This window comes from Pinus tabuliformis, chromosome 6 (genome assembly GCF_031772625.1).
Source record: "Pinus tabuliformis cultivar Carrire ecotype Pingquan chromosome 6, CPIR1, whole genome shotgun sequence".
Lineage (NCBI taxonomy): Eukaryota > Viridiplantae > Streptophyta > Pinopsida > Pinales > Pinaceae > Pinus > Pinus tabuliformis.
The window spans coordinates 1,021,882,600-1,021,908,457 of record NC_142292.1 but is presented as its reverse complement, the minus strand read 5'-3'; the positions used below and the strand labels follow the sequence as shown (position 1 = coordinate 1,021,908,457).

At 38.5% G+C, this 25,858-nt stretch overlaps 1 protein-coding gene across 1 annotated transcript; it reads right to left on the bottom strand.

Moving 5' to 3' along the window:
• Positions 1–3,363: 3,363 nt before the first annotated feature.
• Positions 3,364–4,131, bottom strand: LOC149262476 (uncharacterized). The gene has a single exon (XM_089379924.1). It carries the CDS (start codon positions 4,129–4,131, stop codon positions 3,364–3,366), a length of 768 nt encoding a protein of 255 aa, XP_089236050.1.
• Between the last annotated feature and the right edge of the window lie 21,727 nt (positions 4,132–25,858).

Sequence of the window (25,858 nt, the reverse complement as noted above, 5' to 3'; positions counted from 1 at the left end):
ATCGGATGAGAATGCCCATCTGGAGAACGGAACGCCTGTTTCGCCATCACTATCCTCGGATCTGGAGATTGTGGTGGCATTGCCTCTGACTCAGCCTTCAAGTTCGACGCCTGATACTTCCAAAGCTGTTTCAGAAATTTCACATTCTGAAACCCCTGATAGTGTGAACCTGAAAATGAGATCTCTGTCAGAGTCTCCGGCTCGAGAGAATTCCTTTGCAGCAGATCTGGGCTGGAGCGAAAGCTTCCATCGGCAGAAGCCTTTTCCTCCCCCTTTGCCTCCAGTGCTTCAAGAGATAGGAGACCCTAAAGCCTCTGGCCCTGTGCTGCTTCAGAAAGCTTCTGAAAATTTCTCTGCCCCCTTTCAGGTTCAAATCACATAGATCTCGGGCAAGACCACTCTAAAATGGGTACACCCTTCAGATCTGGTGCAGAATCTCAAAGTAAATCTGGAATGTCGATTCGGGATCCCCTCTGCCCTATAGAGACTTATATTTCAAGGTAAACAACTCGATGATCCTCTTCCCCTCTCTTCTTACAGCATAAAAAATAATAGCTCTTTAGTGTTTTCCCTTCGTTTAAGAGGTGGCACTGCAGGGCAATCTCCTTCTCCTCCTCCCTACTCCTACAAAGCTGTAGTTCGCTCTGAGATACCCATCTCCCTTTAGCCTCCCAAACCTAAGCCTTTTCTGGTTGACAAGTTAGAGGAGGTCCCCTCTGTTGAGATCTCCCACCCTGACCTTGCAGATGACATTCAAAGATTTGCTGAAAGGGCCATCATTTGCAGATTCAATGGGCTTTGGCCTCGCTCTAAGGACCTTTATGACTGGATCAATGACAACTGGACTCACCATTGCAAGGTTTGCTTCTGCTCAAAAGGATATTTTATAGTTTTGTTCGACAGTCTTAAGCACTATGAAAAGGCCTTAGAAGAAGGTCCTTGGTTCATGGGTACAGCAGGACTCTTCATAACTCCATGGTTCTCAGACTTTGACCCAGCTTCCACAGTCATTACCAAAGCCCCTGTTTGGATCAGACTTCCAAACTTTCCAGTTCACCTGTGGCATACAGCAGTCTATAGAAGCATAGGCAACACCTTGGGCAGCTTTTTAATGGGAGATTACACGCGGGAACAACAAGGTCTCTACACATATGCTAGAATATGTGTGGAGCTAGATCTAAGCAAGGGACTGCCAGAGCAAATCAATCTCAAGATCAATGACTCTATCTGGACCTAGAACCTGGATTACGAAAACACTGCCTTCCGCTGCCGCCACTGTCACCTAACAGGGCACCTGCAGAATTCCTGCCCATCGCTGCCAGCAAAATCGAAAAAGGGCAACTTTGCAAAGTCCAAACCCAAGCGTTGGACCCCTTGCTCTCCGCCGCCAGCAGTAAGCTCGGAAGATGAGGAGAGCGATTCAGAGCCGGACCAGGCGCCTCAGACGATGGATCCGTCCACAGATACTCCTGCGCACAACTCTGTCACAACAATCTCCCAGAAACGTGTCCATGAGACCTCCTCTTCTGAATCAGATAAGGAGATCCCCCTGATGGAGAATTCCAGTCTTCAAGTTGTTTTAGCTCATACTCCCCAGGATGGCTGGATAAAAGTCAATAAAAAGAAAGGGAAAAAACATCGTGCTGAGGTTACTGCCCCTGTGGGGTAATAGTCAGTTTTTGCTCTCAAGTTATTTGTTGTAGCTCCGTGATTGGTTCACTCCTTCTCCGGGACCGAGGTTGATAGCTTCATCATTTCCGGTCTGTCGGTTTCTTGTCTCTCATGATTGTACTATATTTTACTCAATAGAAATAGTTTAATTTTACTGAGAAAAAAAAAATTATGATGCATTAAGCAATATGTGTGTTGATGGGTGAAGGTAACTTCTATTTGAAGGAATGTCATGATATTCAACATTTATAGTTAATTTTAGAAAATAAATACTAGTGCAGTGCGTGCGATACATGCATATGTAGCTATCATATGCATGGAAGCAAACCTGCATCTTAAGTGCCATGGGTTAATCTCCTCCCTCATAGGCGAAATTGGTCTCAAACGCCTTTAGATTATGACTCAAATGTAAGGGCGACATTGGCGACATTGGACTCAAACGTCTTATATTATGACTCAGACATAAAGACAGTGGAAACAGGTTTGATGAATAGTTCCGATGAGGACCTCAGTTTTCCACTATCCTCGTGCATCGCCATGCCACTTGTTCTTGTTTTGTTTTCAAGTTAGTTTTCCACTTGTATCCTCATGCATAGCCATGCCACTTGTTTTATTTTCTATATATCTATGATATCACTGAAAAAAACAATATTAATCTCCAACATCAAATGCTAGAAAACTAATGCTAGCATCAAAACATGTTGTAGAAGTGCCAACTGGAAACATCAACTACAAACAAGGACTAAAAGGAGAAAAACCCTATGGCCCAGCCTCTCCCGCCTGGAGAAGAGGCCAAATAAGACCATCAATTGAATGAGATGGGCTAAAACAATAAATAACCTCAAATAAAAGAAAAAACATTCCAAAATGTTACCAAAACGCACGATCAACTAATGTCAAGCTAAAAAACTTATTACTATAGTCCCATGCCATTTCCGGACTAATAAAGAGAGAGCAATAATATATAGGCCTAGAATATATATAGAAGGTTTATTGAGCAATAATTTTATGGTTCCCATCATATAATTAAATTGCATATTTATATATTTAAATATATATAGGGTAGTGTAATTAATAGATAAATGGTGTTTTGGCTCTTTCAATATAATTTTTATTAAGATTTTGAATTTTTTTTGTGTTATTTATAAAAAAAAATTATTGAAAATCTAAATAAATTTAAGATCTTAAAAAATTAATGAAACACACCCTTTTTACAAAATAAATAATTTAAAGATATAATTTTAAAAATCTATACATTATTGGGAACAAAATTAACCATTTTTTTTTTCAGAAAACACACACATATATATAACAGAGCAAGACACAGGATTTAATAATAAAATCAACAATAATAACAGGGCAAGACACAGTGTTTAATAAAAATGATTTTATTATTAGCCCTTAAAATGCTTACCAGTGTCTGGACAGAAACACCGAAGCCAGGAAAGAAAGCGATGGAATCGCGGAGCGCTGTCTCTACGCCGGAGTGGCCACCGACGCCAGTCAGTTTCCAAATGAAATGCAGTTCAGTTACGGTGGCATTTCCACTGCAATGTTGTATCATTTATACCTCCTAAATCCAGCCGTGTCATTCTATTCATAATCGCTTCCAAGTTTTAATTGCGATATGGGAATAATCGACGGAATATCCGCTGCAGGCAATTTAATGGGACACAATGATTTTGCATTCCCCTATGTGATGTCAATAAGGGATTGGAAGCCCTCCTCATGGATGGTCCAAAGCTTCATTCTCCAGGGACCATTGAAGGAAGCTGTGTTAACCCTTTTCTGCCCGGGCGCTGTGCGCTGCATTTTAGAGCGAACAGGCCCTGCCCTCAAACCCACACCCACTCTTTTCCAATCCAACGTCTCTGAATTATAACCCTCGCCCTTAAATTGCCCAGAATTTATTATCTCATGATCAGTCTCGCGACGATCTAGATGATTGATCTCACGAACTTCTTGTTTCACCGTTATCACGCTCGGCGTGATTTTCCAGCCACTTCGTCGCCCTAATTTCTTGTAGCCGTGGCGGCTCTGCTCTATGGCAGTGCTGGCCTCCACGGCAAACGCGACCGTATCAGTTGCAGACAGAGGATGGCGCAGTTTGGTTAGAGGAAGCAGAAAATAGAGGTGCTCCACTTGCAGTTCCTGCTCTGCAGAAAGGGGAGAAATAAACTCATCGTAACGCATGGAATCAGCATGGCAGACGAAGAAACTGGGCCTCTCTCTTAATACTTCTTCTACCTTCACATGCTCTGGAAACTCAATAATTAAACCACCCACCCCCTCTTCAATAACCACTAATTTGGCAGTAGGAAGATCAGCTGATGGATGAGATAGATAGCTTCCCATCAAATCGTCAGAAGGGTATACAGGTCCATAGATTGTGTTCAGTAATGAGAATGGGCTGCCTGTATGTATGTGAATTGGGATATTAGGATTTTCCTCTGTTTCCATTGGGGGCATATTAATCAGATTTTATAGAGACGGTACACCATACCATTTCGTACGTGATTTCATCAGGTAGGGGATCATTGGTACTTTCTTCCGGGGCACACTACTACGATTTCAGAGAAAGGAGTCGCAGCTTACTATTGCACTCCTTGCGTAAGCGAATTCGTCACGTTAATGGAGACCGAGGTCCGACATCATTGGTACTTTCTTGCAAAGGAAGGAAGCCTAACGGCCCAGAGACGATTCGACGGCCAACATGAAAATTGAGGAAGTAGAAGGTTCTGGTAGTATCTTTAATAAAAAGGTTTTTTCTTTTTTATGGGAGAGGGGAGTTAATTAACATTTCAATTTTCCTAAGATCCATTGGATACGGACTACGATTTTGTACTTGTTAGAAGCAGGAACCAGTCTAGTGATGCTCCATGGTGCCAGCAAGGAGCAGGGTATGGGGTTTTAGTAACAAAGCTTTTTAGCGAGGCTTAATAGTGAATTCACCCAGCGAATTCAACTTACTAAGCCAATGTATTTCTAAGGTAAATAGAACACTGATTATGGGAAATTATGTGTAATTAGGTATAATATACGAGGGACATAGATATCAAATTTTATGGGAAATTATGTGTAATTATATATAATATATAAAGGAGTATAGATAAGTATGAAAAGCTTTGGTCATTTGATTTATAGAAAGAAAATTCATTGGTTGGATCAATTCTCAATGGAATGTTATGAGATATATCAAGCTCAAATTAAGGTTTAAGGTTTTTTCACCACCATTTTCCACAACTATAAGATAAGGAGTGAGTTTATGAAATTGAGTCTTACTTTTTCACTTAATTGACCTTCATCTCCACTGCTATTGCATAAAAAAATTCAACTCATAAAATATTTCTCTTATTCCCTTCCATCCACAATACTCTCTCACACTTTTATAAGATCACATAAGTTACTAAATACGGTATATTTCTCTTATTCCCTTCCTCAGGAATATGGACGAGGAAATCCTCGAAGGCATACACAATATTCTCTCACACTTTTGTAAGATCATATAAGTTACTAAACAGGGTAGATATGAATGTCTCTATTACATTTCAAAGTCAATTTGTATCATCTATCCAAATTCGAAATTCAAACTCGATTAATTTTCTTAATATATAAAAATTTAATTTAATTTTTATAAATAATGTTAATATTTATATTTATTGAAATTTTATTAAAACTGAAAAACATGTTTGTCCAAAAAAAAATTATAAATATTAAATGCAAATACCTATAATTGTTATAAATATTAATGATGATAATGATAGACGTCTACTAAGACCAATTGTCATTCTTCAAAATATTGTTTATGTGATCAAGAAGCAGGGAAAGAAGTATTCCAAGATTGCTATAGTTGGGCTGACTTAGTAAGTCAAGAAGATTGGATGTGTGGTTGATGATAGGGAAATGAGAGCAGACGTGGGCAAGAGACATGCAGTCTAAAAGGAAGTTCTTTTCATCTTCCAGCTTCTTAGTTTCACAAATCTGACAAATTTTATTGTCCTAGGGAGTCTTGGGAGTAGACCACCATCCGGTCTCACTCCGAAGCTCACGAGAGTTAGTTCTAATCCTAGCGATGTTCATTTTGTTCTTAGTGCTAGTCAGCATAGAGAGATAATTCAGGTTATCAAGGATGGGGTTGATCACCTCCTTATTGTACCTTAGCTTCCTTTTACCCTCCATCTCCTTAGAATCCCACATCTAGTCCTTAAAACTGGAGGTAATAGTATCTTTGATACTGTCCTTGCTTCCCATGATGATATCCTCCTTAATCCCCTAAAGGTTGAGCCAAGGCTGAGCATCTTGATGCCACCAGCGCTTGAGGCGCGGGTGGGGGTTTTGACTAAAGTTAGAAGCAATTTTTGGGAGCCTCTTGGATTACATATTGTCAAGTTTCTTCTTATACATCAGATATCTAAGCATAGTCACACTTTCAATGGGGGACATGCCAGCTTTGATCAAGAGGATATGATAGGGAGTATTTCCCTTGATCTTGAGGTTATATCTTATGAAATGATTTTGGATCATCTCAATCTTTCCCTATGACTCCCTACATATACTGCACCCCAAACTTCATATTTGTATAAGATAACAGGGGTGATGAGAGTCTCAAAGAGGAACCTTTTTTTACTCCAAATGTAAAGATCGACTGACTTACAATTGTTTTCATGCTCATAATAAGCTTTCCAACCTCCAATAATTCTTTTCTCGATGATATAATTCCAGTTGATCTGATGAGGAAAGTCATTACTCAAATATTTATAAGAAGAAACCTACTCAAGACAATGGTTATCATAGACGAAACTACCATGGGTGACCTTTTTGGATTCAGTGATCATGACTTTAGTCTTGACGGTATTAATTGTCATACCCATCTTGGAGTAGTAGTCATGAAGAGTCTTAAGCTTCTTGTCTAGGTCATCATGGCTCCTTGCAAGAATTAGAAAGATATCATCAACATAAAGGAGAAGAGTAATGACAATGCCAGTGAGCTTGGTGCCTTTGTAGCCCGCAGTTTCCAGACACTCCTCTAGTTTATCGATGTAAATACCAAAAGGGTAAGGTAAAGGGGACAACCTTGCTTAACACCGATATTACATTTAATATCTTTAAACCACCCTTCATTGGTATTAAGCTTGGAAATGACAATATCATAGAGGTAGATCACAACAATCCTCAGTTCAGAAGGAACGATGATTTCTTCAAGCCTCTCCCAGAGCTTATCTCGAGGAACAGTGTCAACAACTTTTCTAAAGTCCACAAAACAACATAAGAGATTGGTTTTAATATTGTGATATTCCTTTGCGATGATCCTAAGGGTGACAAGGTGGTTGATGGTCGAGTGATGTCTCCTAAAACCGGCTTGCCCCTTAGCTCTTTTACCCTAGTTCTCAAGCCAAAGGATAAGCATTTTTCCAGAACGAGCCCATAAAGCTTCGCTGGGATATGGCTAATCATAATGGTTTTGTAGTTAGAGGGAACACTTTTGTCCCCACTTTTGAAGATAGGCACAATAAGGCTTTGCATCGAAAGTTTAGGGAAGCCATGCTTTACAACCAAATTGAGAAGCTTGTGGAGATCAGGAAAGAGGATAGATTTTCCCATTTTAAATATCTCATCTTGGTAACCTTCAATATCTTTGGCTTTCCCATTAGCGAGCTTGTTAATCCCAAACTCAACGTCTTCCAGAGAAAAAATATCATCCCTTAAAGGAGTGTTTAAGACGGTGCCCATGGTGTCCAAAGAGTCATACAACTTCTTAAGATAGTTATCCCAATTTTCTAGGGGGATAGAATGATTATCTTTAGTTTTTCGCACAATCACATTCTGCCAAAAATTTATGGGCACAACTTTAGAAAGGTGGAGAAGATGCTCTTGTTTCTTATTAATATATGACCTCTTCTTCCTCTTAATGAGAGCTTTGAATATACTTATATTTTGGAGTTTAATGCTTTCATTAGGGGCATCGCTGGTTGCTTTCCTAACAATTTTATAGTCTTTTTCATACCAAGGATTAGAAGTTCTATTACTTTTCTTATATAAAATCTTATTAGAAAATTTGCTAATGGTGGTGGAAAGGGTAGTAGTAAAATGGTAATAGATTTTATCAATGTTGTTATTATAAGCTAGGGATCCTAAATCCCTAAAGAAAAGGGTCGACATTACTTCTATCAAAATGAATGTGACTTTTTCTTTCATTGTTCTCCTGCATGTTGGTGGTATGCATAGCAAGATGGAGGGATAAATACTGAGGTCTATGGTCGGAGTCAGGCTCAAACCTGTTAATAAGCTCAAAGTTTGTAATATGGTTGAGGACATGGATGTGAAAAATCGCATAATCCACGACGCTGCTACCCAGCCCGTGGAACATGTCATCTGACCGAAGAGAGGCCATTTATTAATACCATTACAAATGATTAGGTCCTGGGAACTACAGAGTATGAGAAGCTCGGTGTCGAATAAGTTCTCTATTATGTCTTTAGGTTTTCTCTTGAATCTATTAGCTACGTTACCATCCTCATCAAGCCACAAGGGGTTGGGGTTAGAGTTGTTACTTAACATAATAGCTTGGTTAGTAGCAGTTCGAGCATTAAAGTCCCCAAGAAAAAGGATATTGCCTTCATTCCTTAAGTTTTAGATGTATTTTTCTAAGGTATTGAAAGGACAATTCTTATCGAGGTTGTTTTTCTTATAGGATGTAGAGTTGATAGGGGAGAAATGGGAGACTGCAGGAAAGATACTATTGGTTGTAGAATCAAAGATCTCGATCCAAATGTATTGATTGAAGGGGTCATTTTTATGAAGTCGGATGTGAGAGGAAACAAGGTTCCTAATATAATAGGCTATACCACAAAAAACTCTCCTGGAGGATTTATTATTCTAGGCAGAGCAAAGAGTGAACTCATCAAGGTGAGGGACCCTAGATTTGTCATTCTCCCAAGTTTCAACTAAAAGAATAAGATCAATATCACTTGGGATCCAACTTAACATAGGACCTTTACACCATGGAAAACCAAGGCAATTCCAGAAGAGGATTGAGAGTGATGCTATTCCCTATTTGTCACTTGTGTTTGGGACTCAGTCTCTAATAATAGCATTTTTATTCCTAATGATTGCCCATTTCCCTTCTTTTCTTACCTCCTTGACCTTTTGTACTTCTTTCCTAAGTTTAGCTTGGACTTCTAGAATGAGATCTTCATTTATAAAGATTCTCGTTCCTTTTAGGCTTGGGGATTTCCTAAGTATATCAAATTTATGGTCATTTACTGACCTTGACACAGATTAATCTATGTTTATGCTCAAGTATCTTTCCTACCCTGATTGCTTCTGTGAGACAAGTTGTTTGAATTTGAGATTTTATCTTAAATTGTTATTTACCTAATTCTAATGTGTCTTCATTGTTTTGTTCTTCTATACCAACAATTATAAGGTGTAACACTCTTTTGTGGCACTCATGGTAAAGTACAATTAGTTTATTAATTTCTTCTTTTATAGGTTTAATATCTAAGTTATTCTCTTTGTTATTTAGGGTTGAGTTATTATGTAGTTGTTCTTTTAGACTTTTAATCTCGCATTTCAAGGTCTCATTTTCTTTAACCATTGCTTGTTTGTTGTTTTCAATTTCTTGAATTCTACTTTTCATTCCTTGGAGTTCATTCTCGAGTGAGAGTATTTTATTTTCTAATGATTTGTGGTTATTTTCAAGCATTATAGTTAATTCTAGTTTAAAATGGTTTTCTCTTTCTTCTCTTTGTCTTTCTAAAGATTCAATGTACTCATAAAGACTCTCTAGGGAAATTTTACTTGGTCTCCCTTTGCTAGAGGGGGATATAGAAATATGAGGAGAAATACTCATAATGGAAATAAGAAAAACTTAACAAGAGGAGAGTAGGTGGGAACGTATGAACCTGTCAGATCAAAATCCTGCAACCTTCTATTCGTCCCTATTTATGTTGTCCGTAGCCACAAAATTAGCCCTAGATAACCCTCCATTGTCTCAGGGGTGATTCCAACCCACTGCCACAATCACTTCAACACTAGATTGCTAGAGACGATGCTTTGCCACAGAACAGGCCTCAAAGGTGCCTCAGAGATGATTCACTACCATAGCCAATACCCACTAGCTTAGACAACACCACATAAATGATTTTCTACCTTGGATAGTGACGACTATCACAAAAATAACCCTAGAGATTATATGTTGCCACAATTAATGCTTTAGACATAGACCTCAACCACATAATGATCTATTCAATCCATCGTGACCTCAGAACAAGATGTTCGAACCCTAGAATGGTTATAGAATCCTTCAAGACAGGCAATAGAAACCCGCAAAGGTTATATCAACTAAGCCGGAAAGATTATATTTGATCGAGCCGCAGAGATTATGACTAAAAGAAATAGACACAGAGATTATATTTGACCGAGCTGTAGAGATTATGACTGAGCCACAAAGATTGATATAAAGTGCATATAGAAAGGGTCAAAACACAACAAATGAATCCACTTATCTTCAACTGAGGCTGGTGGATACATTGACTTCAACTCAAGTTGGCATACTTATAAATGATGACAGGCTAGTGAGACTCGTGGCCGAGGACATGGGTACGTCAATACTTTTGTTGCCAACACTATAATGATCCTAAATAGGAATACAAGTGATATAAAGCAAATAATTTGTGCAACAAATTATAAAAAACGAAATACACATTAAACATCCATAGAAAAGATGCAAATATGGAACTGCTAAGCCATTTTATTACTTTTTTGAAGGAAAATACAATGGATAATAAGATGGTTCACATAGGCTTGTCTCAATGGACAAGCATGACCAAACCCGGGTGAGAAAATGGTTGAACTGAAGGTTGTCCAACAATTGCAACAATCTGCACTGCGCTGCCCAGAAAACTACCTTTATACTAAATTTTGAATGGCTTAAAGGTCCACTTCCTATTCCCAAAAATTTATATGCTTTTAACACTAGACTCCTTGGCCTAAACCCAGAAAAACCCACAAAGGGTTTTGGCCGGTTTAGACTTCTGAAATTCGACCCTCTTGGAGCCCAACTTCAGCTGCAACTACAAAACTCGCCCTGCTGGAAATTGCCTGTAAATCCTCCCGAAAATGGTCCCAAAGTGTTGGGATGACCCTTGATATCAAATCCCGACTTTTCGGATGGACTTCTGGTCTATGGCACCTACTCCCAAGCTCCACGAAAACCATTGGAATGGCCTCTGCGCTGTCCCCTAGCCCAACAATTCGAATTTCTAGAATGTTGGCTCTGTTGGCTATAAAACTCAGTAATAATGCTGGCCTATTGTTTCTCTCTCATCCCTCTAACTCTCTCAGAAAACAATTGATCTTTGATGGCTCCTAGCTCCCTCTGCGTATTCTCTAGCTGCCCAGAAATACGTACTCCGTGCTCTGCACTGAATGATGGTGTTGTATCACAACCCAAAAACTCCTAAAAAACTTATGGAACTGCCTCTCTAGGGCGGCATGGATGGTCCCCTGAAGTAGAGGCTGAATCTCCCACTTGAGAGATTCATGGCTAAACAGTCAGTTGACTCATCTAAACAGTAGAGCGAACAGTCAAGTAGTTTTATTTGAAAGATGTAAGAATGAATCCAAAATGAGAGCTTCTCCCTACTTATAACTCCTTGGGACCTCCTTGCCTCATGTGGGCCCCTCCATCCACCTATTCGACTTCCCTCCAAGCGATTCGAATAGCCCAGTTTGAATTCTCACATTGGTGGCCCCCACATTCCACTAGCAGCCAAATAAAGTTGAATTGCCTCCTAAGTTCCTAAGTCTAAAATGATGGGTCCTCTTCCTTAGCCAAAATTTGTGCAAAATTGTGTAGCAACACCTTGTTACAAATGTATTTGAGAAGGGACATGACAGTCCTCCCCTCCCAAATGTTGCTTGCCCTCAAGCAACATCAAAGCTTGGTGCTCCAAAATGTGCTCACCCTCCAGGTGGCATCCTCATCTGGCAAGTTCTTCCAATGCACCAAGAACTCCCAGATAGTCCTGCTCCTTAGTTTCCTTTCCCTGCTCTCCAAGATGGCCTCAGGTTCCAAAACCAAGTGGCCCTCATCATCGAAGGAAGCCCCTGCTTGTAGGCTACCTCTCCAACTCGTCTAATCACCTAGTAGATCCCATAGAAGCATGGTTGTAGCTTCTTGGCCTCATTCTGCTTCAGCGTGGACTTCCTGTAAGGCTGCACCCAGAGGTATACTGAGTCCCCCTCCTCATAATGCCTTTCTGTCCTATGACGATATGTGTATACTTTTTTCTGATTTTGGGTTGTCACCAAATTATCCTTGAGAGCCTTGAGGATGTCTTGGCTCTCTTGGACCCAATCTTTGGCCTTTGGGGCCCGACTGTCTCCAAAAAAAATGTCAGCAAAAGATAATGCATCATATCCGTAAAGAGCATGGAAAGGAGTCATACCAATGGACATGTGGTGCATGGTGTTGTAGAAATACTCGCCCGGATGCAACCACCAAATCCAAGCCCTCTATTGACCGGTTATATAGTTCCTCAAGTACCCCTCCAACCACTTATTAACCCTCTTGGTATTGTCATTTGTCTAAGGATGGTAGCTGGTGCTAGGAGTGAGCTCAGTCCCTACTAATCTGAAGAGTTCCTTCCAAAAGCCTCCCATGAAATTGTTGTCCCTGTCACTCACGATGTTCTTGGGGAGCCCATGCAACCTGAAAATCTCTCTGAAGAACAGTTTTGCAGCTTGTGTAGTCATGAATCTGGTTGGTATGGCGAAAAAGTGGGCAAATTTTGTCAACCTGTCGACCACTATGTAGATGCAATCCTTCCCCTGCACTGTGGGGAGCCCTGTGATGAAATCCAAAGAAATACATTCCCATTTCCCCTCAGGTAGGGGAAGTGGTTGTAGTAATCCTGCGGGGTGGATTAGTTCCCCCTTGTTCCTCTGACATGCTTCACACTCCCGTACGTGCTACAACATGCCCCCCTTGAGTCCCTTCCACGCAAATCTCTCCCTAACTTCCATATAAGTTTTTTGGAACCCTTGATGCCTAGATAATGGTGAATCATGTGCTGCCTGGAGCACCCTCTCCCTCAATTGTGAGTTGGGTACTAAGAAAATGTGCCCCTTGTAATAGGTGACCTCATCCATCACTCGGTAACGCTCATCTTCATGGGTACCCTCCAATACCTCGCATGCCCTCCTATCCTTGGAGTACTCCGCCAATAGCTAAGCCTTCAAATCATGGCAGATGCTCATGAGGGATAACCCAGCTGGTCTTCGAGATATAGCATCAACCACCACATTGTGCTTCCCCTACACATACTATATATCAAAGTCATAGGACTGCACCTTGCTGACCCATCTCTGTTATCTGTCATTGAGGCCTTGCTGCCCCATGAAGTGTCGAAGACTATTGTGATCAATCTGCACGCAAAACCTATCGCCCAACAAGTATTGACAAAATTTGGCCAATGCATGCATGATGGCTAGCATCTCTTTGTCATATATGGAATATGACAACTCATATGGTAGTAGCTTCTGACTCTCAAAAGCAATGGGATGCCCCTCCTGTGACAATACTGCTCCAACTCCTACCAAGGATGCATCACACTCCACAGTGAATGGGTGGGAAAAATACGAAAGTGTCAAGACCAGGCACCTACTCATCACCTCCTTGAGGTGGTTGAAGGAAACCTGTGCCCCATTAGTCCATGCAAAAGCCCCTCTCTTGGTCAAGTCGGTCAAGGGTGCTGCCAGCTGTGAGAACCCCTTGACAAACTTCCTGTAGTATGTGAAAATGCCCAAGAAACCCCTCAGCGCAATCACATTTCGGGGTACTGGCCAATCTTGGATGGCCTAAATCTTCTCCTCATGGACCTTCACCCTATCAACACCAATGATATTCCCATGTAGAGCATCTCCGTCAAACGAAACTCGCACTTGGAGAGCTTGGCATAAAACTGCTGCTCCTCCAGAATGTGTAGTACCTCTTCCAAGTGTTGGAGGTGCTCCTCTCATGTCTGACTATAAATCAGAATGTCATTGAAGAAAACTAGCACAAACCTCCTCAACTGTCCCTAGAAGACATGGTTCATGCATGACTAGAAGGTGATCGGAGCATTGGTTAGCTCAAATGGCATGACTAGGAACTCGAAGTGTCCATAGTGGCACCGAAAAGTTATCTTAGGGATATCTTGATCCCTCACCTGATCTGGTGGTACCCTGAACGCATATCGATCTTAGAGAAGTACTTGGCTCCTCTAAGATCGTCCATTAGCGCATATATGCGGGGAATGGGGTATCGGTTCTTTAGTGTCTTCCGGTTGAGGGCCTGACAATCAATGCACATCCAAAGGGTTCCATCCTTCTTCTTCACTAGTACTACTGAAGAAGCAAAGGGACTGGAACTTGGCCTGATATGGCCGAATGCTAGCAGCTCTTGGATGGACTTCTCTATCTCATCCTTATAGGCGTTGGGATGCCTATAAGGGGTGGTGATTACTACCTGCATACCCGACTCCAACTCAATAGTGTGCTCAAATCCCCTGTCTGGTGGCTACCCTGGTGGAATGTCCCAAAACACCACTGCGTATCTGTCCAACAAAGCATGTATGTCTGGTGGTGGTGGTTGAGCCTTTCTCCCAGCCTCTGAGATCCTTAGCACAAATTCCCATGCAATGTCCCCATGTCGCATATCTGCCTCCATCCTATGGACCGAAACTGTCTAAGGTGGATAAGACTGCATGCCTCTCAAAGCTACCAGTTTTCCATCTGGCCCAATGAATTCCATCTCTAACTTCCTCCAATTTGTCATGACTCGCCCAAGGGAATATAGCCACTAGAAACCCATCACCACGTTGGTGTCTAGCACATCGACCACAAATAAATGGTCCATCATCGAGTAGTTCCCCAGAACTACTATTAAGGAAGGCACATATCTAGTGCATTGTATGGTATGGTTGCCTGGTACTAGGACTGAAAAGCCCTCGAACTCAGCCGTGGTGACACCCCTCCTCTGAACCAATTGGGCATCTATGAAATTGTGGGTAGCCCCACAGTCAACTAGAACTGGCACCCTTTGCCCCTGTATAGTGCCTCTGATCCTCAGTGTCAAAAATTTTGGAACCCTGCATAAGCAAGCAAGGACTCCCCCGATTGGGGCAAGGGATGCCCCACCCTATGGAGGTGGTGTTAGTGGCCCTCTATCTATCAAACTCTCACCATATTCCACACCACAATCCTACTCCACCTCGTCCTCCTAATCACTGTCCGAAAAAACCTCAATATAGTGGGCTATACCGACAGTGCACTGATGGCCTGGTGCCCAGGGCTCCTTGCATGTGAAGCACAACTTCTTCCTCCTGAGGTCCTTTCGTGTCTCATCATCTAATTTCCCCCTCCCTGTGTGGTCCTTTAAGGTGGAGGCCTAGTCTCATTCCCCTTTTGTGGAAAAGGGGTTCGTGCAGGAAAAGGTGCTCTAGTCTTGGGGATGGCCCTCTATAGATCTCTGGTGCACAAGATTGCTTCCTACAGTGCGGAGGATCTGCATGACTTCACCAATCCATGCAGGGGCTCAAGCAAGCCCTCAATGAAGGTATACACCCTCCTAGCCTCTGATAGATCTAGAACCGTCATTGATACTCGCAGAAACTCTGAGATTTACTGCTCCAGGTTGCCTGTTTGGCGCAGTTGGGTCAACTCTTTGAAATGGGCCTCTGGATCTCTCTGGTCAAAATGCTCCACCACCCTCCTGGTGAAGTCCTCATAAGAAGTCACATGGGCATGCCCTAAGGTGGTTAAGCCATGAAACCATCAATCATGGGCTTCCCGCTCCATGTGCAGCGTGGCCATCTTGATGGCTTCCTGCTCTATCATCCGGTTGAGTTGGAAGTAGGCATCCATATTCTCAACCCAAGCCCTAGCTATGCACTTGGTACTGCCATCGAAAGTAGGGAAATACATCCTCCCTATGGTCTTCTGCAGCTCGTAGTTCTGGGTCCCCTGTCCTCCATAACCCTTGTTCTTCTCACTCTCCTTGAGCTTGCAGTAATCTCTGAAAGAGAGGGATTCCTTAAATTATGCATCCATAGACTGCCACTCTCTAAAATAGTCTCCATCTGAATGGGATCTTCACCCCTTGTAGGTTCGATTTGTGCCACTGGTACAAAAGAAGGTAGTGTAGCACGAGTTGGCCCACAGGCTGATGGGTGCTTCTCTGCTAGTGAGGGATGTTCAAATGGCTGAGAGTACCCAGAAGTTTCTCAAAACAGAATCCCTCTAGGAGTGTTCCTCTCTTTGTTCTGTGACTTGATCTCCTCCAACATACCTTTCTGACCCTTCGCTAAGTCATTCAGGGCCCTCAGGAGGTTGTTGAAAGCCATCTCTTCCCTGCTCTTGGGTTCCACCATGTCATCCTCTTCTACTACTACTTTCCCGCTGTCCTCCGTGTTTGGAGTAATATCCAGCTCCCTTTCTCTGCTCCAGTACCTCTGCCTTCGATAAGTGATGTTCTGCTGGTCCCCTTTTCTCATAAGAGACAATCCCCACACTTGAGCCAAGAACTAGGCTTTGATACCACTGTAATGATCCTAAATATGAATAAAAGTGATATAAAGTAAGTAATCTTTGCAACAAATTATAAAAAACAAAATACGCATTAAACATCCATAGAAAAGCTGCAAATATGGAACTGTTGAGCCATTTTATTACTTTTCTAAAGGAAAAATACAATGGATAACAAGATGGTGCACCTGGGCTTGTCTCAATGGACAAGCATGACCAAACCCAGGTGAGAAAATGGCTGAACTGAAGGTTTTCCAATTGTTGCACCAATCTGCATTGTGCTGCCCAAAAAACTACCTTTCTGTTAAAGTTCGAATGGCTGAAATATCCACTTCCTATGCCCAAAAATTTATATTCTTTTGACCCCAGACTCCTTGGCCTAAACCCAGAAAAATCCAAGAATGGTTTTGCCTGGTTTAGACTTCTGAAATTCGACCACCTTGGAGCCCAACTTCAGCTGCAACTGCAAAACTTGGCCTGCTGGAAACTTCTTGTAAATCCTCCCGTAAGTGGTCCTAAAGTGTTGGGCTGACCATTGCTATCAAATCCCTGACTTCCTGAATGGGCTTCTGGTCTATGGCACCTACTCCCAAACTCCACGAAAACTGTTGGAATGGCCTTTGCGCTGTCCCCTAGCCCAATAATTTGAACTACTGGAATGTTGGCTCTGTTGGCTGTAAAACTCAAAAGAATGCTAGCTTATTGCTGCTCTCTCAACCCTCTAACTCTCTCAGCAAACAACTGATCTCTGATGGCTCCTATCTCCCTCTGCGTATTCTCTAGCTGCCTAGAAATACACACTTCCTGCTATGCGCTAAATGATGGTGCTATCTCACAACCCCAGAACTCTTGAAAAGCTTGTGGAACTGCCTCTCTAAGGCGAACACGGATGGTCCCTCGAAGTAGAGGTTGAATCTCCCACTTGAGAGATTCGTGGCTAAACAGTCGGTTGACTCAGCTAAACAACAAAGAGAACAATCAAGTAGTTTTGTTTTGAAGATGTAAGAATGACTCCAAAATGAGAGTTTCTCCCTACTTATAACTCCTTGGGCCCTCCATGCCTCATGTGGGCCCCTCCATCCACCTATTTAACTTTCCTCCAAGAAATTCAATAGCCCAGTTCGAATTCTCATGCGGGTGGCCCCCACATTCCACTAGCAGCCAAATAAAGTCGAATTGCCTCCTAAGTCCCTAAGTTGAAAATGATGGATCCTCTTCCTCAACCAAAATTTATGCAAAATTGTGTAGCATCACCCTGTTACAAATGTATTTGAGAAGGGACATGACAAACACACAACCTCTAAATCACACTTGCATTCTAATGCCCTACATATTGATTTAGAACTCGAGCTTCCACACCGAATCTGTAGGTTAACAGTGGCATATAGCTTGTACTCGGACCTACTACAGAAGGTTATAATGCCAACGATTATGTCCAAGATTTGTATGGCTGGTGAGACTCCCTCGCGATCTATTCAACCCCTCGCGACCACATAACAAGAGGTCTGAACCCTGGAATGACCGCAAAACCTTAAAAATAAATACACATGCCTATACATAAATATAAGCCTAATTACTTAAACTATTAACATGATTGACTTAAACCATTTATATTTTCTTATCTTTTAGAGTATTTGAAATAATAAAAGAAATCTTATTTTGATTTAAAATTGTATGGAATTATTATAAATTGATAAAATTATAAATATTAATTATTGATATTTCAAAATCATATATGATGATGATGATGATAGTGGTTACCGTCCACTGAGACCAAATTGGTCTATCAGACCTATAATTTTCTTAGTTTTTAATTGTCTGGCTCCTCGTCTTTCTTGGCGAGTTTGGTGTTGTAGCTTTCTTTTTTTTCTCTATGGTCTTCCAACTTCCTTTATCTTGCATCTCCTTTAGCTTCTCTGGTTCTTGGGACATTGGTGTCTCAGCTTCGTGATCTATTGTGTTCGTCCTTTTGAAGATAGTCGGAGAAGAAGTTTCGTCTAGGAGATATGCTTCGCTGTTAAATGAAGAGTTATTTTGTACGGTATTCAAATCCTCATAACTGTTGATGCTTGAGGGGTTGTCGAGTGCACTTTTTTGTTGTTGGGCGAGGCTTTCTCCATGCTTGTCTTGAGAGTTGTTTTTGTCTTGCCCGATTTCTTGTGATTCAGAGTTTTCTCTAGAGTATTCTTCTTTGATGACAGTGTAGTGTTCTTTTTGTGCTTCTTCCAACCAAGTAGATCTGTGGTGATTTTTTCTAGCAGGATTTTTCTGCGAGGCTTTTGGGCAATTTTTGGGTAGATGGCCTGTCTCAAAGTAGGATCGACATCGGAAGAGGACACTTTCATAATTGAGTTTCTAGTTGCACACATAGTCTTTACTTGTTAGGTTTATTTCCGCTGGGAATCCGGCGCTAAAGTCCATTTCCACACAAATGCGTGCATAGGTGGTTCTGGCATATTCCTCTGTTTCTGGGCACCTGCAGTAAAATTTCCCAATTGCATTCCCAATGGCTTTTAGCGAGGAGAGATTCTAGAGATGAAAGGGTAGGCTTGGATATCTCACCCAAACTGGTGCTGAGGTTGTGACTGCTATTGAGGGATCGAATGATGGGTTCCATGGCTTCGAGAATAGGCCTAATTTTTCCCAAAACCAAGGGCCAAAATCTAGAATACATTGTCTGCTTTCAGGATTTTCAAAATCTACTGTAAAGAAACCCCTAGCACAGGGGTAGATATTAATTTCATCAGAAATGACAGGCTTCCATACCTCCGAGATCCAATTGTGGAGAGCTGTTAGCCGCGGCCAAAAGACATGGTATATATAAGTATTGTTTACCATGTCACAATTTTGCCCATAAAGTTATTTTTTACTAGAATTTGGTCATTTCAATAGTTTTTTTTATGGCAAAAATTGATTCAACACCATAAAAAACCCTTGGGGCACCCAAAATCCTAAAGCTTGACAGCTATAACTCAGATTTCCCAAAATTTCTGCCGCATTTTATCAAAATCTGACGAATTTCCACTATTTTCTAAACAAAATTATAACCAAATTGAACTACGCTTTTCTATATATCTATATATTAAACTAAAAATAATAATTTCAATATTTTAAAATTATAATTATATATATATATATATATATATATATATATATATATATATAGCTTTTATATAACTTTTTATTATTATATTTTATCAATAAATAAAAAATTTTATTAATAAATTCTCCCCGTAAATCGTGGCTAAAGTAATACATTATCAATCTCAATTTTCTTTAAATAAATTCTTCTCTATAACATAAATTCTCAAATTCTAAATTTTAGATATAATATAAATGATCTAATGTAGTTGTGCCCTACCTACAACTACATTAGATCTCAGTTTCATAATCTTTGCCGCAATACTGACCTTCCTAGCCTTTTACGATGTCAAAATTATAGTGAGCTCGGGAGGCTTCTCCAAACTCACTCTTTGAGCGTGGGAATAAAATCTTAAATCAAACTAAATAATTTGTTTCTTTAGGTCTGATAGACCAAAGTTTGGTCTCAATGGACATTAACCATCATCATAATAAAAAACAAAATTAAATTTTAAAAGCATAAATTTCAAAATACTAAATTAACCATCATCATAATAAAAAACAAAATTAAAATTTAAAAGCATAAATTTCAAAATACTAAATTTTATTTTACTTTATGATAAAAATTAAATTTTAAATTTTAAAATATCAAATTTTATTTTAAAAATTTATATTAAAATTAAAAATAATAAAATTTGAATTTATTTCTCTTTTTACTTATTAGTTCTTATCATACTAATAAAAAAGAATATTTAGTTTATATTAAATCAAGTTTTATTGCCCAATAATAAACCAGAATTACTTGGTGGCCATGGCATTGAAATCGTGATTTTGACTTTGCTATTTTAATGGTTTTCTATTCCATATCAAAATCTGAAGTTTAACAACGGATAATATGCTTTTCTAACAATAATATTAAAATAGACTCTAGATTTAACAATAAATAATATGATTTTATAAAAATAAAATTAAAACAAAATTATAAAATTTATGTTTTTGATTTGTTTGGAATATTTTGTATCTATTTAGTTTTTAATTAATTTACATATTTAAAATATAATTTTATAATAAATATTAAAATATATAAGTATATAATTTTTTTAATGTTTTATTTATTTAAGATATAATTTAATAAAAAAATTAAAAATATATATTTTTATTTGTAATTCATGATTTATATAAGGTACTTTTAGAAAAAAACACATGAAGATTATAAAGTCTATACATTTCTAACCACTTATTATGGTTCATCATGAGGACTTGGATAGCTGAAACATAGAGCCAATATATAATAAAGAGTGGTTCATCATGAGAATTGGGATCGCTAAAACATAAAGCCAATAAATAATAGAGAGATACAATGGATCAATCCCAACCAATAAATAATAGAGAGATACAATGGATTAATCCCAACAGTCAAATTTTTAAGAACTAGAAAAGTAAAATAAAAGGAGGAAATTTAATTATTTAATATATAGGTGAGTAAAATAATTTCATTATTTCTCTTACTAAAATAATATTACTTTTTGTTAATCCAGGGAAGGGTGTCAAGGAGATTTGACCTTGTGATTTCCCAAGTGGCAAAGTACCGCATGACTTCCCAAGTGGCAAAGTGGGTCTTCGACTTTTCTTAGACCTTTTCTCGAACAACTGCCTCTCTAAACTTATGGTGATGGAAGTGGTTAATCTTAGCAATGACTGGGAATAAATTTGACTTTATTATATTTTTTTAACGTTCATAATGAATTAAAAAATGATAAAAATTTACCATCTAGATCTTGATGATGAACCACAGTAAATGATTTGAAACGGGTCTGCATGTGATTTTCTCTAAAAATATCTCATATATATCTTTATATTTTTAAATACAAATATATATAAACATATTGGAAATAATTTTTAAAATAATTTATTTTTCACATAGTCAACTTTTACCCTCAATTCCTTATTATGAATTCAGATAAATTAATTAATTAATATTTCATGGATATTTAAAATAATTTATAAATTACCTATGATATTTGTATAATTTTTGCTTTTTGTTTTTAATAATTTTGTATGGCCTTCTATAATAAAATATTATCTTATTTAATAATTGGTTGTTTAAAAAGAAATTAATATCTTTCTATATATATTATTTTAATTTTTTTTTAATATTTAAAAAGTTAAATATGAAAATAATTTAACAAATATAAAATTAAAATTAATTTTAAATATAAATATTCCAAAATCTTAAATCAAATTAAATAATTCATTTCTTTAGGTCCAATAGACCAAAGTTTAGTCTCAGTGGACGTTAACCATCATCATCAATAAATATATTTTTTTATTTATATTTAATATGAAATTAAACAATTTTTTTTCTCTAATCTATAATAATCTATATATAGTTTTTTAATAAATAGTCAATCATATATATATAAATTTTTATGTGGTTTACAAATTGGTGACTGTTATATTATGGAATATTTGTAGGAGGGCTCAACAACAAAACCTAACCTTGAAAGTGTCGAGAAAGAGAATTGAACATATGACCTTTCAATAGGAAAGACGCTTTAATGAGGGAATTCAACAAACTATTTAATTCATTATAATTTTTATAATATTATATTTATAATTAATATATTATATATAATAAATTTTTCAATTATTTTTAATAAATTAGTTTATATTATAAAAAATTTACATACAAAATATGAAAAAATAAATTAATATACAAAATTTTATGATGGTTATGATGATTAATATCCACTAAGACCAATATGGTCTACTGGGTCTTAAGAAATGAGCGATTAATTGAGATTATTTAATATTTTATTTTTCTGATCAAAAAGAAGGGAGAGAAGCGTTCTGAGGTCACTGTAGTTTTGCTAACTTAACAAGTCAAGAAGGTTGGTAGTGTGGAAAATGTTTTGAAAAGAGGAACACATGTGAGCAAGGGACAAACAATCCGAGAGAAAGTGATTTTCATCTTCGACTCTCTTAGTATGGCAAACGAGGAAAAATCTTTTGTCCCAAGGTGTTTTGGGAATACCAATTCTTAGTTTCACTTTGAAGCTCATGGGAATTAGTTCTGTTCTTTGTAATGCTCATATTCTTCTTAGCACTGGTCAAGATAGAAAGGTGATTCCGGTTAGCAAGTGTGGGGTTAATCACCTCCTTGTAATACCTTGGCTTTATTTCCCCCTCTAACTGCTTATCACTCCACAACTTACCCTTAAATTTAGAAGTACTAGTGTTTTTAATAGTATCCTTATTCTCAAGAATGATCTCCTCCTTTATCAAATTATACCACCTAATAATAAATAATAATAAAAGCCAAACAAAAAAATTGAATAGAAATAATAAGAATCTTATTATTAAAATTTAAATTACTTTATTAAAAAACTTGTTTCCACCTGGACACGGCAACCGATGATAGTGTATCTATCACACTGCTGTTCCAAACCATATACCATTACCACGACGATTAGTAACCAATTTATGGTAACAAGCAGAAGATTTAAGACAAATACTTTTATTAAATTAATAAAAAGAGAGCAATAATATCTAGGCCTAGAATATATATAGAAGGTTTATTGAGCAATAATTTTATGGTTCCTATCATATAATTAAATTGCATATTTACATATTTAAATATATATAGGTAGTGTAATTAATAGATAAATGGTGTTTTGGCTCTGTTAATATAATTTTTATTAAGATTTTGATTTTTTTGTGTTATTTATAATAATTATTTATTGAAAATCTAAATAAATTTAAGATCTTAAAAAATTAACGAAACACACTCTTTTTACAAAAATAAATAATTTAAGGATAATTTTAAAAATCTATACATTATTTGGAACAAAATTAACCATTTTTTTTCCAAAAATCTCATATATATATAACGGAGCAAGACAGACGGTTTAATAATAAAATCAACAATAATGACGGGGCATGACAGAGTGTTTAATAAAAATGATTTTATTATTAGCCCTTAAAATGCTTACAAGTGTCTGGAAAGAAACACGCGAAGCCAGGAAAGAAAGCGATGGAATCGCGGAGCGCTGTCTCTACAACGGAGTGGCCACCGACGCCAGTCGGTCATGCTTTGATGTTTCCCAAATGAAATACAGTTCGGTTCCGGTGGCATGTCCACTGCAATGTTGTATCCTTTATACCTCCTAAATCCATCCGTGTCATTCTATTCATAATCGCTTCCAAGTTTTAATTGCGATATGGGAATAATCGACGGAATATCCGCTACAGGCAATTTAATGAGACACAATGATTTAGCATTCTCCTATGTGATGTCAATAAGGGATTGGAAGCCCTCTTCATGGATGGTCCAAAGCTTCATTCTCCATGGACCATTGAAGGAAGCCGTATTAACCCTTTTCTGCCCGGGCGCTCTGCGCTGCATTTTAGAGCGAACAGGCCCTGCCCTCGAACCTACCCCTACTCTTTTCCAATCCAACGTCTCTGAATTATAACCCTCGCCCTTAAATTGCCTACAATATATTATTTCATGATCAGTCTCGCGGCGAACCAGATGATTGATCTCACCTACTTCTTGTTCCACCGTTATCACGCTCGGCGTGATTTTCCAGCCACGTCGTCGCCCTAATTTCTTGTAGCCGTGGCGGCTCTGCTCCATGGCGGTGCTGGCCTCCACGGCCAACGCGACCATATCAGTTGCAGACAGAGGATGGCGCAGTCTGCTTAGAGGAAGCAGAAAATAGAGTTGCTCCACTTGCAATTCCTGCTCTGCAGAAAGGGGAGAAATAAACTCATCGTAGCGCATGGAATGGGCATGGCAGACGAAGAAGCCGGGTCTCTCTCTTAATATTTCGTATACCTTCACATGCTCTGGAAACTCAATAATTAACCCACCTGCCGCCTCTCCAGTAACCACTAATTTGGCAGTAGGAAGATCAACCGATTGATGACATAGATAGTTGCCCATCAAATCCTGAGAAGGGTATATAGGTCCAGAGATTGTGTTCAGTAATGAGAATGGGCTGCGTGTATGTATGTGAATTGGGATAATGAGATTTGCCTCTGTTTCCATTGGGGGCATATTAATGAGATTTTATAGAGACGGTACACCATACATACCATTTCGTAAGCGATTTCGTCAGGTAGGGGAGACGGGGACCGAGATCATTGGTACTTTCTTCCGGGGCACACTACTAGGATTTCATAGAAACGAGTCGCAGTTTACTATTGCACTGCTTGCGTAAGCGAATTCGTCACGTTAATGGAGACCGAGTCCGACATCATTGGTACTTTCTTGCGACGGAAGGAAGCTACTTTCTTGCGAAGGAAGGAAGCGAACAAAGGAAGCTGCGAAGGAAGGAAGCTACTTTCTTGCGAAGGAAGGAAGCCTAACGGCCTAGAGACGATTCGGCGGCCAACATGTAGAAGGTTCTCGTAGTGTCTTTAGTAAAAAGGTTTTTGTTTTTGGGGGGGGGGCGGAGAGGGGAGTTAATTCACATTTCAATTTTCCTAAGATCCATTGGATACGGACCGTTAGAAGCAGGAACCAGTCTAGTGATGCTCCATGGTGCCAGCAAGGAGCAGGGTATGGGGTTTTAGTAACAAAGCTTTTTAGGGAGGCTTAATGGTGAATTCACCCAGCGAATTCAACTTAACTAAGCCAATGTATTTCTAAGGTAAATAGAATGCTGATTATGGGAAATTATGTGTAATTAGGTATAATATACGAGGGACATACATATCAAATTTTATGGGAAATTATGTGGAATTATATATAATATGTAAAGGAGTATAGGTAAGTAGGAAAAGCTTTGGGCATTTGATCTATAGAAAGAGAATTCATTGGCTGGATCATTTCTCAATGGAATGTTATGAGACATATCAAGCTTAAATTAAGGTTTAAGGTTTTTTTCACCACCATTTTCCACAACTATAAGATAAGGAATGAGTCTATGAAATTGAGTCTTACTTTTTCACTTAATTGACCTTCATCTCCACTGCTATTGCATAAAAAAATTCAACTCATAAAATATTTTTTTTATTCCCTTCCATCCACAATACTCTCTCACACTTTTATAAGATCACATAAGTTACTAAATACGGTATATTTCTCTTATTCCCTTCCTCAGGAATATGGACGAGGAAATCCTCGAAGGCATACACAATACTCTCTCACGCTTTTGTAAGATCACATAAGTTACTAAATAGGGTAGATATGAATGTCTCTATTACATTTCCAAAGTCAATTTGTATCATCTATCCAAATTCGAAATTCGATTAATTTTCATAATATATAAAAATTTAATTTAATTTTTATAAATAATGTTAGTATTTATTTTTATTGAAATTTTATTAAAATTGAAAACTATGTTTTTTTTTTATTATAAATATTAAATGCAAATACCTATATTTGTTATAAATATTAATGATGATAATGATAGACATCTACTAAGACCAATATGGTCTATCGCACCTCAAGAAAAGAGAGTCTAATTGTCATTCTTCAAAATATTGTTTATGTGATCAAGGAGCAGGGAAAGAAGCGTTCCAAGATCGC

Coding starts and splice junctions, on each gene's coding strand:
- LOC149262476 (XM_089379924.1), bottom strand. CDS start 4,131: ATGGAAACAGAGGAAAATCCTAATATCCCAATTCACATACATACAGGC.